The 15,407-nt window shown below is 28.9% G+C and overlaps 1 protein-coding gene and 1 long non-coding RNA gene across 15 annotated transcripts in view; one reads left to right on the forward strand and one right to left on the reverse strand.

Moving 5' to 3' along the window:
- The window catches only part of LOC115212040 (serine/threonine-protein phosphatase 2B catalytic subunit alpha isoform), a 169,830-nt gene that overhangs the window by 129,309 nt on the left and 25,114 nt on the right, over positions 1 to 15,407 (forward strand). For 2 of the 14 annotated variants that reach the window (XR_005001234.1, XR_005001230.1), the window contains exons 11-13: positions 37 to 50; positions 9,032 to 9,124; positions 12,522 to 12,583. The exons of 4 other annotated variants lie outside the window; for them this stretch is intronic. Coding sequence is in view for 4 of the 10 variants with exons in the window: in XM_036507309.1 (XP_036363202.1) it covers positions 37 to 45; positions 9,032 to 9,124; positions 12,572 to 12,583 (114 nt within the window). In the remaining 6 variants the exon portion in view is untranslated. The remainder of the gene's footprint in view (positions 1 to 36; positions 51 to 9,031; positions 9,125 to 12,521; positions 12,584 to 15,407) is intronic. 8 more of the 14 variants (XR_005001229.1, XR_005001228.1, XM_036507309.1 and 5 more) reach the window with 6 other exon arrangements.
- LOC118765381 overlaps positions 9,392 to 15,407 on the reverse strand; it is a 16,016-nt gene continuing 10,000 nt past the window's right edge. The window contains exons 2-3 of the long non-coding RNA XR_005001240.1: positions 9,741 to 9,849; positions 9,392 to 9,538 (exon numbers count right to left, since the gene is read on the reverse strand). This is a non-coding gene — a long non-coding RNA (uncharacterized LOC118765381). The remainder of the gene's footprint in view (positions 9,539 to 9,740; positions 9,850 to 15,407) is intronic.

Raw genomic sequence — 15,407 nt, forward strand, 5'->3', positions numbered from 1 at the left:
ATTTCTCACTAATATTCTCCTATCTTACTCGAACAGCTGAACTTGGTAAAGTATGAAACTCACTGCTATAATTCATTAGTACATTTTGAAACTAGCCTAGTTTGATCATTCCTAGTGCTTACTTCTGTAACCTTGTTGTCATTATCATGGTAAGCTCTTGGGATTAAAATGCTGTGTTATCGGTAAGTGGTTTACTGGCGTGCTAATCTAAATCTTCTAAGCAAATAGTTCTTGTAGATTAGATTGAACTGGGCAAAGCAGTCGTTGCACTACCTCCTGAAACATGAAAACACCTAGAGAGTTGGACAAAATGCCTTGTGGCATTTCTTCCAGCTCTTTATATTCTGAATTCAGATCTAACCATGGTCAACTATGCTTTTTATCCTTCTCAGATTGATAAAATAAAGTACCCTTGGTTTGTCGATAGTATTGACTAAACCCCTCTCAAATTAGAAATATTACTAGTATTAGTATTTACCCCTAATTATTTTGAGTTCCAGATTTATTGAACTGTTAATTTGGTGGTTTGTTTGTTTTCTATTTTCTTTTTTGGAAGTTTTTTTTTTTTTTAGTTTAAAAAGTAATGAGAATTATTATCTTGTACTAATTGTTAAAAGAATTGTCCTGGAAAGTACATAAAATATCATTCACTAATGAAATTTAAATTGTTTTGCTGTATAGTAAGTTCTCTCTAAAATAAGATTTTACATTTTGTTTTGGTTTGTTTTTGTTCTTTTCATTTTTTTTTTACTTTTCACAAATTTGTAAATCTAGTTGAAGAGTGTATGATTTTTAGAGAAAAAAATGCATAGTTCTTCTCTTTGGTTACAGAATATCTTAGAAAAACAGCAACTCATAAATGATTAAAGGCAACCCAACATATTACTGGAAATTTGGCAAAGTATTATACATGCTTCAAACAAGATAAATTCTTATTAATAGAAGCTTGTTTCCAGAAAGGGCAAAACACATGCTAATCAGACTACAAATTATTAGCAATTTGATTTACTGACTTCAGTATTTTCCCTTGGGATGTAGAAATTTCTCCTAATGTTGAGATTTGCTTTGAAGCAAGACAAGGGAAATAATCTATTGACATGCGATGGGGAAATTTATGATGTAGTTACTTGTTTTTTTTTTTCTTTTTCAAATTAATGAGGTCTTCATATTAGGATATATCACTGGCAAATAATCAGCGAATACAGAAACAAATTGTAAAAAAGAAAATCATTAAAATATTAGTATTTGATTATCATCTTAAAGATGAGTAAAATAATTCTGGAAGAAGTACTATTCTTTTCAATACTAAAACATTATATGAGAAAAAGGTTGTAGTGAGAGCTGTGGTAGGAGTTAACATGTAAAGTCTAAAGAAATAGGTCATCTGAATAGTCATATATTAGGCAATCACCTGTTTAAAACCACAAACATTTCTCTGGTTTATGTTGCATGACTGAAAGATATGCAAAATGTTTGGTACCTAGTCATATACTACAATGAAAATCAGATATAAAACTTTTGTGCCTTGTCTAATTTTCATTGATTTTTTAGTATTTTCATCAGTGATGTCTAAGATAAATACTAGCAGTCACCTATTAATTACCATTTATTAATAATGAGGTCATGAGAAGTTGCTTACATTGATTATAAGGTTATGTTTCACAGTAACAGTTCTAATTTGCTAATTGAGTACTGTGGTTAGCATAATACTGCTTCTCCATAACTAATGGATTAACTAAGCAGAAAATGAGAAGATTTATCCTTACAGAAAAAAAAATGATAAATCAACAGGAAACATTATCAATCAATTTATTGGGAACAATGATAAAAGCAGTGGTCAGAAAATCATGCCAGATGATGGAAAATCTACCTATTCTGAAACAGTGCCTTATGAATTAAAATTTTAGACTGGATTTTGATTTCATCATCTATCATTAATAAATATTTGGGGGACAATCATTGCCAAATAATTTTCAGAAGTATTTTTAAAGGTTTTCTTGAGATATATTAAAAACTCAAGTATGACAACTCATGTTGAGTCTATACACAGTCTTACGCTCACATATATATTTAAATTTTGTATCACAATTTATAAGCAATAATACTGGTTCACTGCATTTCATTTGGTGAGAATGGCAAATTGGTGTCTGTAATTTTTTATAAAAATATTGCAGAGGAATATATTCAGAAACCACCAGTTTTTCAGTTTTTTCACCAACATATTTGAGCAGAAAGACACCCAGATGCACATTTATGTGTGTGTGTATTGGGTTTCTGCATAATTTCCATGTACCAAATTCAACTCACAAGTTATCAATCAGCTTGAGGCTATGGCAGAAAACACCTTTCCAATGTTCTACAAAGATGGATATGATCTAGAACCATTTAATTGAGAATCAAAATTTTCAACCATACAATTATGCTGTTTGAGCCTGTTCTTGCAAAAATCTTAAGTTCAATTTGGTTAGATCACATGCTATCTCATTCAGGCACTACACTAGATGATAAAATATATTTCTACTGACAATATAATTAGAAAAGATATTACCTTTATATTTTTAGTATGTGTGTACGAAAGGCAATATCTTGATGTTGGTTGTCATAAGTAGTCCTTGTTATTTTTATTATTGGGCATTTATCCCAATTCTTTACTTAGTGCCTCAAATCATGATATGGTCAGCTTTGCTGGATTAATTTTAAAATAAGGTATCAAATCTCATAATGACACTGGTATTCAGTGATATTGGCCCTTGCCCTTCACTTGGACATCACCTGTAGCATGGAGAGGGGAGACCACTGGTCTTCCATATAATCTTGCCCAGATCTGTGCTCTGGACAAGATATTCCAGTGTCACTATCACCTCACCACTGTCCACCAGGACTAGAAGTGAGACTTTCCAGGAACATATGAACATCAAAAATTATATATATATACATATACACTCTTTCCTTAGATTTTATTTTATTCTAAAACTATTTTCTTCTTTTATTAACTTCCTTTTGTTTATTTTCTTATTTTAAATTTGATACTATTCTAGTTTATAATAATTCAAAGAAATTTGTTTCAGTATCATCAAACTCTGAATAAATAAATATATATATATATATGTATATATATATCATCATCATCATCATCATCATCATTTAGCGTCATATATATATATATATATACATACATACACACACTTTATTTTCTGTTGAAAAATTAGTTTAGAAGTGTTTCATTGTAAATTAATGTATAATTTAAATATTACTGAAGACATTTTCCAATTCTTATTACAGTTTTTATCACATTGCATCATGTCATTACTATTTGCTTTGAAGTTTTTACCATTATCTACCAGTAGTCATACCATTAAGGCATGGCAAGCATTATTATTTTATTACACATATTCACACACATATATATATTATATGTACATATATATGTATATATATACATATATATATAAATATATATATATATATATATATATATATACATACATACACACACTTTATTTTCTGTTGAAAAATTAGTTTAGAAGTGTTTCATTGTAAATTAATGTATAATTTAAATATTACTGAAGACATTTTCCAATTCTTATTACAGTTTTTATCACATTGCATCATGTCATTACTATTTGCTTTGAAGTTTTTACCATTATCTACCAGTAGTCATACCATTAAGGCATGGCAAGCATTATTATTTTATTACACATATTCACACACATATATATATTATATGTACATATATATGTATATATATACATATATATATAAATATATATATATATATATATATATATATATATATATATATATATAATATATATATATATATATTCTAGTCATGATATATAATTTTTTTAATTGATATATTTATATTTATTTTTCTATATTTTGAAATGTAGATTTTATTCTCAACCTAGCTATGATTGTGGAGTAGATGAATGTTTTAGAGCTACTACTGCTGCAGGTGCTTTATATTCTGTCATTTAAATCCACTGGGCCACTGTTAGATGAACATCAGCTATGCTTTTTAATGATAAAGTTTCTGTCTTTAACCACCCCCTCCTTTTTATCTGATTATAAATTCTTTTCTGTACAGTATAAATTTTAAGTATTGATAGTGCATTCTTTGCCTATTTTTCTTTTGCTTCAGTTCTGTGTTTCTTTTTACACAATCTATGGCTCTTTTATAAACTGTGTCTAATTCCAGTTTGTCTAAGTCTATTTTCCTAGTATTGATATTATGATGAGTTTTCTTGAATTCTTTACATCACTGTCAATGTTTTTATGCTCTGTATTTCAATCAGTCTGATCTCCAACTATGTGATCATTGATCCTGACTAGAATTGACCTTGTAAACTTTATTACAAACATACCGTAAGCCATTGTTATATTTCCTAAAGGGTTGTATTTTAAGAAGAGAAAGCCATAGATTTGTTATAATTTTGGATGATTCAGGCCAATGAAGGATATTAAATTGATTCATACCTTTTGAAGATATGTTGAATCCAGATCAGACTAGTGAAATATTTTACATAAAAACATGTAGTTTGATGTAGGTATTTTGAAACATTATCATAGTATCAATGCAAATTCATTTTTAGGATGCATAACTACGGAACATTAATTCCATTAAATATGGATAAATCCTCTTGCTACCATTAGATAGTTAATTTAAACATATCATACACAGCCACATTGCACATAAATAGAAGAATTGTTACAAATGTCATGAAATCCTTTATTAGACATTGCAGTGAAAATATGTTGGCTCACAAAAGAATATAGAAACAAAGTAAAGTATTTTTTAAAGTACTAAAAAAATTGAAGATTATGTTTCAAAAAAGAATGAAACAAAGTTTTGCTAACATAAGCAGAAGCCATCTTTACAATGACAGATCATTTGTTTGATTTTCTTTCATTTTTATTTATTGAGCACTATTTAAGAAGTCTAATTCATACCAATGTATTATTTTGTTTTAAATCCTATTCTTTATAAATATAAATTTATTTCTATATATTTCATATATATTTTCCCAATAAACTTCTCCTAAATGTATAATCCCCTGCACTAAAGTTTTTTTTTTCTTTTTTTCTTTTTTTTTCACATTGAATGGCTTTTTTTCTATCTGCATTTTTAATATCCTGTTCCGACTAGTTTCTTCTCTGTCTACACGTAATCAAATTCATCAATTTTTCTATTGTAAAAATAATTATTGTATTTGTTGTCTTCCTTTTCCTTTTTAATGTTTTTTGTTTTATTTGGTCTCATTATAATCAACCTTTTTTAATGTGTGGTTAAGATAAACTTACTAAATTGTACCTATTTCTTAAAAGTTTTCTTGTATCTAATTCTGGCCTTTCATTTGCGTACCAATTCAAATGTAATATGTAAGGGCATGCTCTTGTTCAATTTTCTAAACTATCTAATTTTCAGATACATTTATGTATTTTCTGCTTCTTAAATTTTAGATAATCTCAGTTTAGTCCGTATTTGTGCCATCTTCACATTATTCCCTCCCTTACTTGGTTCACATTATCATAAAATTAAAAGTCTTACTCTAGTCTCTTTCTTAATGTTGTTTTATACATTAACACTAAAATTGATGCACTTAGACATTTACTTATGAATTTTTTTCTAAACAAGGGTTTTTACACTAGATGCCCTTCCTACTACTAACTCCTCAGCCAGAAACATATATATATGTATATATGTTTTGTTTGCTCATGAATTAGATAATCCTACGATTTAAATATTCATACAAATTACTAGAAATGTTGTGAAGTTAAGCAACCTTCCTCATACATAACATCCATCTCTTTACATGATTTTTAATTTCCATTTGTTTGAAAGCAGCAAGTAATGTGCTCTACTAAAAGGGTACTGACACAACTCCTCTGGTCAAATTCAGTTTCCTGTTCTTTTCATCCATGATGGCACAGTACTTATCCTCTGTGCCTATAATAATTTTTCTACTTCATATCTAATATTTCAATTATTAATAAACATGTGTAAGCGAATATGTGAACACAATCACATATATTCACCACTTCTTTCTTTTGTTATAAAATTGTTTTATTTTAACTAGCCATCAGAACAAATATGTTTAGAGGCTGAGAAGTTAATGTATTAAAACCACTTGTGCCTTTTTCAAGGACATTAACGTCATTGAAATGATTTTGAATATAGGACATTGTCAAATTTCAGCTCACTAAGAGTTTAATATGTACTTTATGATAAGCATCATATTTTGTCTGATAGAAATTATTATGAACAAATTTTTGAGGTTTGTTTTTTTAAATAAATAAATCTGTTTAACAGGTGATCTTTATTGTGTCTGTGGTCCATTGTTATAAAAACTTTGTGAAGATATTCTTAGGTTTTAAGCTACTTTTTCATCTCAAACATCATCTGTTCTCAACATCAAAATACTTTTCAATTAAGTCAAATTTCCATTAACTTCACCTTTTTAGAATTCAGTGTTAACAAGAGGATGTCTTGCTTAATGGCCATAGATTTCATTATTATTCATTTTAGATTGACAGATGATTTCAAGCAAGCAGTTTAATAAATCTCACAAATTAAAAATGTATATGGATTACTCTTTCACTGGATCCAATTAGTGGACTGCAGCCATGCTGGGGGACAGCCTCTGATACATTAACTTAGCTATAACCACACTCTACATAGTATTTTTTTTTTTAGTAAATGTTTATAATTGTTGAAATTTCTATTAAAGACTATTGTTCTGTTATTTTAAATCCAGTTATAAATCCTTAGTGTAGCTTCTAAGAGGATTGAATATTGAAGATGGATTACAAAACGGACATGTAGTAAAATAACTTCATTTTACATAACTATTTCTAAATTTTGCTGAAGACTAATTTATGACAAGGAACTATTTTCATAATTACTTGAAAATAAAGCTTACAACACGGGGTTCTATAATTCATCCAGTTATCAATTCATTAGTTGTTTCCGTTCTTATAGCTTGTTGTGTAAATAACCTGAGATGTAGGTTGTTCATTCAAAAAAAGTATTTTGTTAATGGTAACCATAGAAGCCCTAATGTCTAAAACCCTTGATTTTAGGAAAATACAAGCTCTGGCCATACATAATTAGAGCATAAACATTGGTTATATCTTCAGCTGTATTTGCTAGGAATTAACTCATTCTCATTTGTTTTATGATTTCACTTTCTTTTAAACCATCTGATTTTCTGCAGTTCTATATATATAAGAGATGAGGAATTATGTACATTATTTACATTTGACGGATATTTGTCCTCATGTTGTTTGTTGTTACCACAACGTTTCGGCTGATATACCCTCCAACCTTCATCAGGTGTCTTGGAGAAATTTCGAACCTGGGTTCTCATTCCTAAGGGGTTTTTTTTTTACGTTGTTATTATTATTATAACAATAATAACATTGAGAAAAATACCTTAGGAATGAGAACCCAGGTTCAAAATTTCCCCAAGACACCTGGTGAAGGCTGGAGGGTATATCAGCCGAAATGTTGTGTTAACAACAAACAAGATGAGTACAATTGCAGTGTGGAAGATGTTTATAAGCCATTTAAGAAACACACAAAACCGTTAGATTCACTTCAACATATAAATTTAATTTGTCAAAATATTTTCGTTGCTTTGAGACCGCGACCTGTTCACTGACAAAGCTTCGTGGTCAGTGAACAGGTCGCGGTCTCAAAGCAACGAAAATATTTTGACAAATTAAATTTATATGTTGAAGTGAATCTAACGGTTTTGTGTGTTTCTTAAATGGCTTATAAACACCTTCCACGTTGCAATTGTTTTCGTTCCAGCACACGATCTCAGATCAAGTCACTCGCTATGCAAGTACATCTCCATAAAGATGAGTACAAATATCCATCAAATGTAAATAATGTATCTAATTTTCTGTTCATTAAACATTCACTGGAAATATACCTACACGAAAATCCAAATCTGGGGTGTTTGTAAACTTGCAATAAAAACAAATCTATAGCATGTCGAGATTGTTGTGCACTATTGTAGCCTATTTGTCCTTGCTTTCATGAATATATTGTAACTCTGTCATACTATGATGCTCATAAACAGTGATGATCTTCATTGTGTGGTGAGCCAGAGAATCTGCTAATGGAGAACTGTACAAAGGATAAAGATATGATCGAGATAGTGAAGTGGGTGAAAGAAATGATTTTACTATTTATAGAAGAAGAAGCACAAATTTACTACAATGGAACGAATTATTTTAATAATTCTAAACAGAATTTTTTCCTGATGAAAGGAAGTAACACTTGAGCATTCAACAAACTAAAATCTGAAAATTATTATTGAGGAAGAATGAGAGATAAAGCTTCCAATTAATTAGTACCTTTTTGTCTAGATGTTAATTAAAATGATCAACTAATAAGCTTTATTTCACACACAGTTGAAATATATAATCAAATATTATGTGTCTCTGTATTCCATTTGATGATGCATAATCAGCAGTGTCCATCAATTAGAGATTATTAGCCTTATTAACTTCAAGGCAGCTGGAACAGAATCAATCACAGCTTTACTGAAAGCATTAGTAACTTGTAAGCGAATTAATGACTACAGATGGGAATTGAAGCCTAGTCTTAGATTCAGCTGACTGGGAACTTGTGCCTTTTCTATGGTTATTCATAGTTTAAAATGAAATACCATTCTAAAATTTTAGAACAGTATTCTGTTTATCTAGATATCTGTAATTTAATACATTATTGTAAAAAGAAAATATTTTGTTAGGTTTTATTTGCACTTGGATTTTTCATTTATCAATTTAAAATTTCTGAATATAAAATGAACCTTGATGTAAGCTTTACTGTGGTGATTATGAAAGTTTATTTCGATGCAAAAGTCAAAGCAGCCTTAAGTCACAAGACTTCTATAAGCTGCAACTTCTCTTCTTGAAGAAAATAATAATAATAGAAATATGGGTTTGCTTTTTTTTTCTTTTTTTTAAATTTTTTTTTAAAGTTCTGTATTGAATTATTTGACACATGTTGTTGTAGCAAAGAAGACAGAACAACTTCAACAACAACATCAACAACAACAACAACAACAACAACGTCAAATCTCAGGGATTAGTGAAGACCATATCACAGGTACCTAAGCTATTGGTATTTCTGTTTACTATCAGATACAATTTAGTTCTGATTAGATTAGCATTGGCTGGCCCTTTTTATTCCAATGTCTCACTTAAAAACTGAGCAATTTTTATGTGGTATGCTCTCTCAGGGCAGCTTAAGCAGTTTCTTCAAAATGTTTTCCTCAAAATAGCCAAGATATATGATCAGATTGGTTTTCAAGTTGCCTTTAAGAAAGTGTTCGTTAATACATTTTGAGACATTTGAATAAAATTTTGCCTTTTCATTACTTGCTTCTGGACATCATATCAAACAACATTAGAATATGTATTGTAACTCCATATTTTACTTCATTGTATGATATGGTTAACTGGATATCAATGTGTTGAGGACCTTATTTGAAATCAAACAAGTTTCATTGGATGGAATTGGCTATAAATGAAAGAGAAAATGATTTATTTCATGCTGAAAACATTAGAAACAAATATTTTTTAATAAGTATATAATTCTTTAAAGAACAACTTACCTTCTGAATATAAAAGTATGATGGGTTTCCAACAAATTTTATTTACAAAATAATCAAATGTTGCATTAAATATAAGAGAAGCAGTTGTGTATTTTCTTTAGTCGTTACCTTCATCAAGTTTCAGTTACAACTCATTTCTGATACAAGGTTTCCATCATGAAAGATATTTGATTTTTTTAGTCTCTTCTTTTCCATCCCAATAATGAACTATATTTTTCTGAAAAAAATTGATAAATTATATGTGAAATATAATGTGTCTTGTATGGCACAACAATGCAGAGTGGACTATAATAACTGTTATAATTTAATTATCCATAGTCTGATATAATATTTCAGAATATAAAAATTCCTTCTTCAGATATTGCTAGGAATTGATCAAGTCACTACTATAATCAGTTTATTTGGATTATTTGAAAATAGTTTTTATCTTATACATACATATATATATATATATATATATATATATATAATGGGAATAATGATTAAATATTTAATATTTTAATTTCTGTCTTGAACTAACATATTTTAGGAACCCTCTTATGCTCACCCCTTAACTCTCATGAAGATCTGTGGATCAGCTAAATGGTGCTAGTTAGTTGCTCTTGATAGTTCTCATGCATAACTGATTGTCCCTTAAAGTTTTGCTTACTACTATGCATAAAATAATGAAAATCCTATCAGGTATTAATTAGGTACCATCAGAAATAATTGTATAATATACTTATATTACAATGAAGACAACTTCAAATATATCATTTTGCCTGCTTACAACTGGCATTAACATTTTTATCATTGTATAGTGTCGATTATATTTACCATTATTTTTATTTCAACTTAGCAAATATTAACCTTCTTTGTATAAGACTTTCAAAAGTTAAATATTTTGGAGTTTTTTCTCCCTTATTAATGCAATATTTGTTGGTCAAAATCTCTTCTTGTAATTCCAGTCTGATATTTTTTCTTTCGTGGAAGATAATTTTGTGCATAATTTCACATGTCAATGGAAATTCTTAAAATTCTGAAAAATTTTCTGAAAGTACTTAACTTTCTCTTGAACCCAACACCTGAACCTGTAACCTATCATGCAATGTTTTAGAAATAGATTTTCTTTCAGTTAGACTTAGTGTCAATAGTTATACTAGTTGTTTTCTAAATATATTCATAAATTATCTGTAATGATTTTTTTTTTTTAATTATTATTATTATTATTATTATTAAATAAACTCTGGACTTAAACTACCATCCAGTTTAGTTATATAGTACTGATTGTTTTCTTACTGTTGGACATGTTCATGTCAGTCCTCTTGTTGACATAACTTTTATTAGGTACAGTATTTTAAAATATATTCCTCTTGCTAGGAACATATTTTAAAAGGGGTTGTTTTAAGTTTATATATAATGCAAATTATATTTTCTAACGGGAGGTTAACTACCATTTTTAATCTACAATTGATATTTTTAATAATGAATTTATAGATAACATTGAGAAATTGGGTTATTAGAATAAGTTTTTCATATTCCCTGTGAAGACTTGGGGATTGTAAATTCAGTAAAATAATATGATATACATTTTCCGATTATTCACTTTATATCTTTCTTTCTGATATTTTCATTATTTCTACTACATTCACTCTCTCTCACTCTTTCTCTCTCTTTCTCTCACTCTCTCTTTCACTCTCACTCTCTCACACACACCTATACACTGCTTTCTCTTACACTTTTTCTTTCCCACCCTTAGTTACATTTCCCTCTTCCTCCTCTCTCCCTCCCTTCAGTATTTAAACCCATTCACTTTAGTATTGGCTCAAGCCCTTTCCTAATGATTATATTGAAATGTCTTTTCCTTATTCTTCAAAAACATCCCCTCAAAAGATAGCTATATAAATAAAAGATATGCCAAAATTTCTTTATAGTGTTCTTAGAATGAAATGGAAGTAGTGGGCTTTTAGATTTATATTTTTATAATTTTCTCTTATTTTGGATCTAAAATTTGTTTAATAGTTTTAAAGATAGACATAGGTTAATTGGTGATTTCAAAGGCTTTATAATATTATTTTTTGAGTTTTCAACTCTTTCTATTCACATATACACATGACTCTTATCTATAAAAAAAAGTCATTCTACTGATAATTTTATAAAAAATATCAAATTATTAATAACATATATTTATATTAATCAAGATACACTGTAAAAATTATCTGAAAGCTTTTTTCTGATATAAATGGAAACCCTTCATTTGCTAGATACTCTTGGAGTACTTTCTTGATTTTCAATCAAGTTCTTGTTATCTATTTTGTATAATCATTTATACTGATAACTGTTGATATTTTAAATCAATTGGAAAAGATTATCATTTAAAATATTTTAATTATGCCAAAGTTACAAGACAATTGATTTCACTTGTTGCTGATTATCATTACAAGACTACTGAATCAAAAATTTTAGTCCCACTACTTCCCATGCAAGAAGGTGGTTTTAATTGACCAAAAGATAATACCTCCCACAGGCCTCCATGATAAACCCTTCATGGATTTGATTTCAAAGTGAATAGCTCTTTCCTTTTTATACATAAGCTTATGGATTCTTTGCTGCTCAAAATTTGTCAAAAGTAGTTTAAAATACCTTTATCAAATATACACACCTATGTTTTAATCTTTTTTGGTTTTTTTTTGTTTTTTCCTTTTCTCCCAAGTTATTGAACAATGTGTTAGCTTCCATAATCCCATTCCACCACTCCAACACAAACTCCCTATTCCTTTCACTTCTTCCTTATCCCCACCACTCATATTTAAAACATTATTGATCTGTCAATAATCACTCTCTCCCTGCTTTTGGCACATAACTTGCAAATGCATTTCCTTAATGCACCATATTTTTCTCTTTCATCTGGATCACCTTGCAACCCTTTTTGCATGCCCACTCACAATTTTACTGGTCAGGGTTCAACACTGGTAAGTCTATTTGGCTTATGTGACCTGTCCCCAATTTTGTATGCCTCGCTCGTTCAACTCCTGTGCTCTTTTTTTTTTCTTTATCCCATGTCAGTTTTCTATTTTTGCGTAATGCCTGTTGTCTAAAATTTGCTAACATATATATCTAAGTATGTATATGTATATATATATATATATATATATATATATACATACATACATATCTTTTCCTCTCCTTACCCTATTGAAATATATTTGCCTGTGTCCTCTATTGAATGTTTTCTCAAGGCTAGCCGTCTTTTGTGAGCTATCTCTAGCACATATGGCTGTTAAAACATCTAACAGTGCCCAGTAGATTTACTACATGTAGGCAGATTATTATAAAACTTTTTATTTTATTTTATTTTCTATATTGGTATTACTGTTTTAATTCTCATTTGTATGACCTCAATGTTGAATGCCAATCAATGTTAAGAAGCGTCTGTTTTGAGGCACACATTGGAAAATTTGCCCCCATTTTTTCCTCTTATAGGTTTCTTTGAGAACACAAACATCTTTAGTTTGATTTTTAAATTCATTTCTTTTTGCATTTTTTTTTAAATTATTTGATTATAATTTTTATCAGTTTGACTGTATCATCTGCACTGAAATGATAAAATTTTGTGTCTCACAATCTAAGAATCTAATTGTTATTATGAGGTTCTTTTCTTCAAGTCATTGTTGTATTTTTTATATGTAACATATTCGAAAATAATTCAATAACACATTTCTTTTAATTTTGTAGCTGTTTCATTTGAAATGTCTTAAATAGCCATTTGGTATGTCTTGCGACAAATTTTTGTCTAATCTCAATTATTTTCCTGGTGAAGAAGAGAATAGAAGTTTTCTTGAAATTCTATCATTTCCAATTAAAATATTTATCTTGTCTTTATTTCCTTAGCTTATTCTAAAACAGTTTTTCAAAAGCTTCAATTTAAGGCTTTTATTTGTTTTAAAGAAAATCATTCTGTTTCAGTGGTTAAAATAATAAAACTGCACCTGCACAATTTCAATTTGCACTTTTGAATACTCAAATAACTAAAGTTCAAATTTTCCATTGGTTGTCTCAGACTGTGCATGACTATAGCATACATTTTTTTCTCAGATTTTATTTGTTTTATTTTATTATTCCTGCCATACTATACAAATGGCCAATTAGACGGTTGAATTATTTATTATTGGTTTGAATTAGACTCACATGTTTCACTTTTTTTTTTTTTTTTTTTTTTGTACTTTGCTACATATTTCTCAAGAAATTGTTGAAACCTGTGTTGCTGTAATATTAGTAAACTAGAATCTTGGTTTATTTTTCTTGCTCTTAGGCCTGAATGCTTCCATTTTAGAGTTGGCTGAAATTTGGTTGTTTCTTTTTTACATACATACAAACACACATGTTCACAATTACAAGCACAGACATCATTATGTTCTTGTGTGTGTGTAGATATATATATATATGTATGTATATATATATATATATATATATATATATATATATATATATATATATAGAGAGAGAGAGAGAGGGGGTGGAGAAGAGAGACACATAGATATATAATACACACATATATATATATATGTATGTATGTATATCTATATATGTATATACACACATTGTGGTATGTATGTAGTGTACCTGAGTGCTGTATACAATAAGATCGTTATTTTTGTATATATACATATGTGTATGTATGTATATATATATATATATATAATATATATATATATATTTACATTATTTATAATGGATGGATAGGTGTCCTCATCTTGTTTGTTGTTATCACAACATTTCAGCTGATGTACTCTCCAACCTTCATCAGGTGTTCTGATGGAATTTTGAACCCAACCGTTTATTTGACTAATGGGGTACACTGTTCTCATTCCTAAGGTATGTTGCTGATGAAAAATAATATCAACAGAAAAATAACATCAGCAACATGCCTTAGGAATGAGAACTGTGTACCCCATTAGTCAAATAAAGGGTTGGGTTCAAAATTCCACCAGAACACCTGATGAAGGCTGGAGAAGACAACAGCCGAAACGTTGTGATAACAACAAACAAGATGACACCTCTCCATCCATTAGAAATAATGTATATAAATGTGTATATATGTATTTATATGTGTATGTATGTATATAAATGTGTATATATGTATTTATATGTGTATGTATGTATATAAATGTGTATATATGTATTTATGTATATATATATATGTATTTATATATGTATTTATGTATATATATATATGTATTTATATATGTATTTATGTATATATATATATGTATTTATATATGTATTTATGTATATATATATATGTATTTATGTATATATATATATATGTATTTATATATGTATTTATGTGTATATATATATGTAGTTATATGCGTATATATATATATGTATTTATGTGTTTATATGTATATATGTTTTATATGTGTGTGTATTTATGCATGTATATATATATGTGTGTGTGTGTTGAGGTGCATAGCTTAGAGGTTAGGGTGTGTGCATAGCTTGGAGGTTTGGGTGCGTGCTTAGCTTAGAGGTTAGGGTGCTGGACTCCTGATCGTAATATTGTGGTTTTGATTCTTGGTTTGGGTGATGTCTTGTGCTCTTGAGCAAAACACTTCATTTCACATTGCTCCAGTACACTCACCTGGTAAAAATGAGTAATCCTGTGACATACCAACATCCCATCCAGAGAGGTATATATATATATATATATATATATATACACACCAGCCCTATCCTCCTTCCAAAGGAATGGAGACTAACTATATACAGGGTGAGGCAGAGAGGAGAGCCTTT

Source organism: Octopus sinensis, linkage group LG1 (genome assembly GCF_006345805.1).
Source record: "Octopus sinensis linkage group LG1, ASM634580v1, whole genome shotgun sequence".
Lineage (NCBI taxonomy): Eukaryota > Metazoa > Mollusca > Cephalopoda > Octopoda > Octopodidae > Octopus > Octopus sinensis.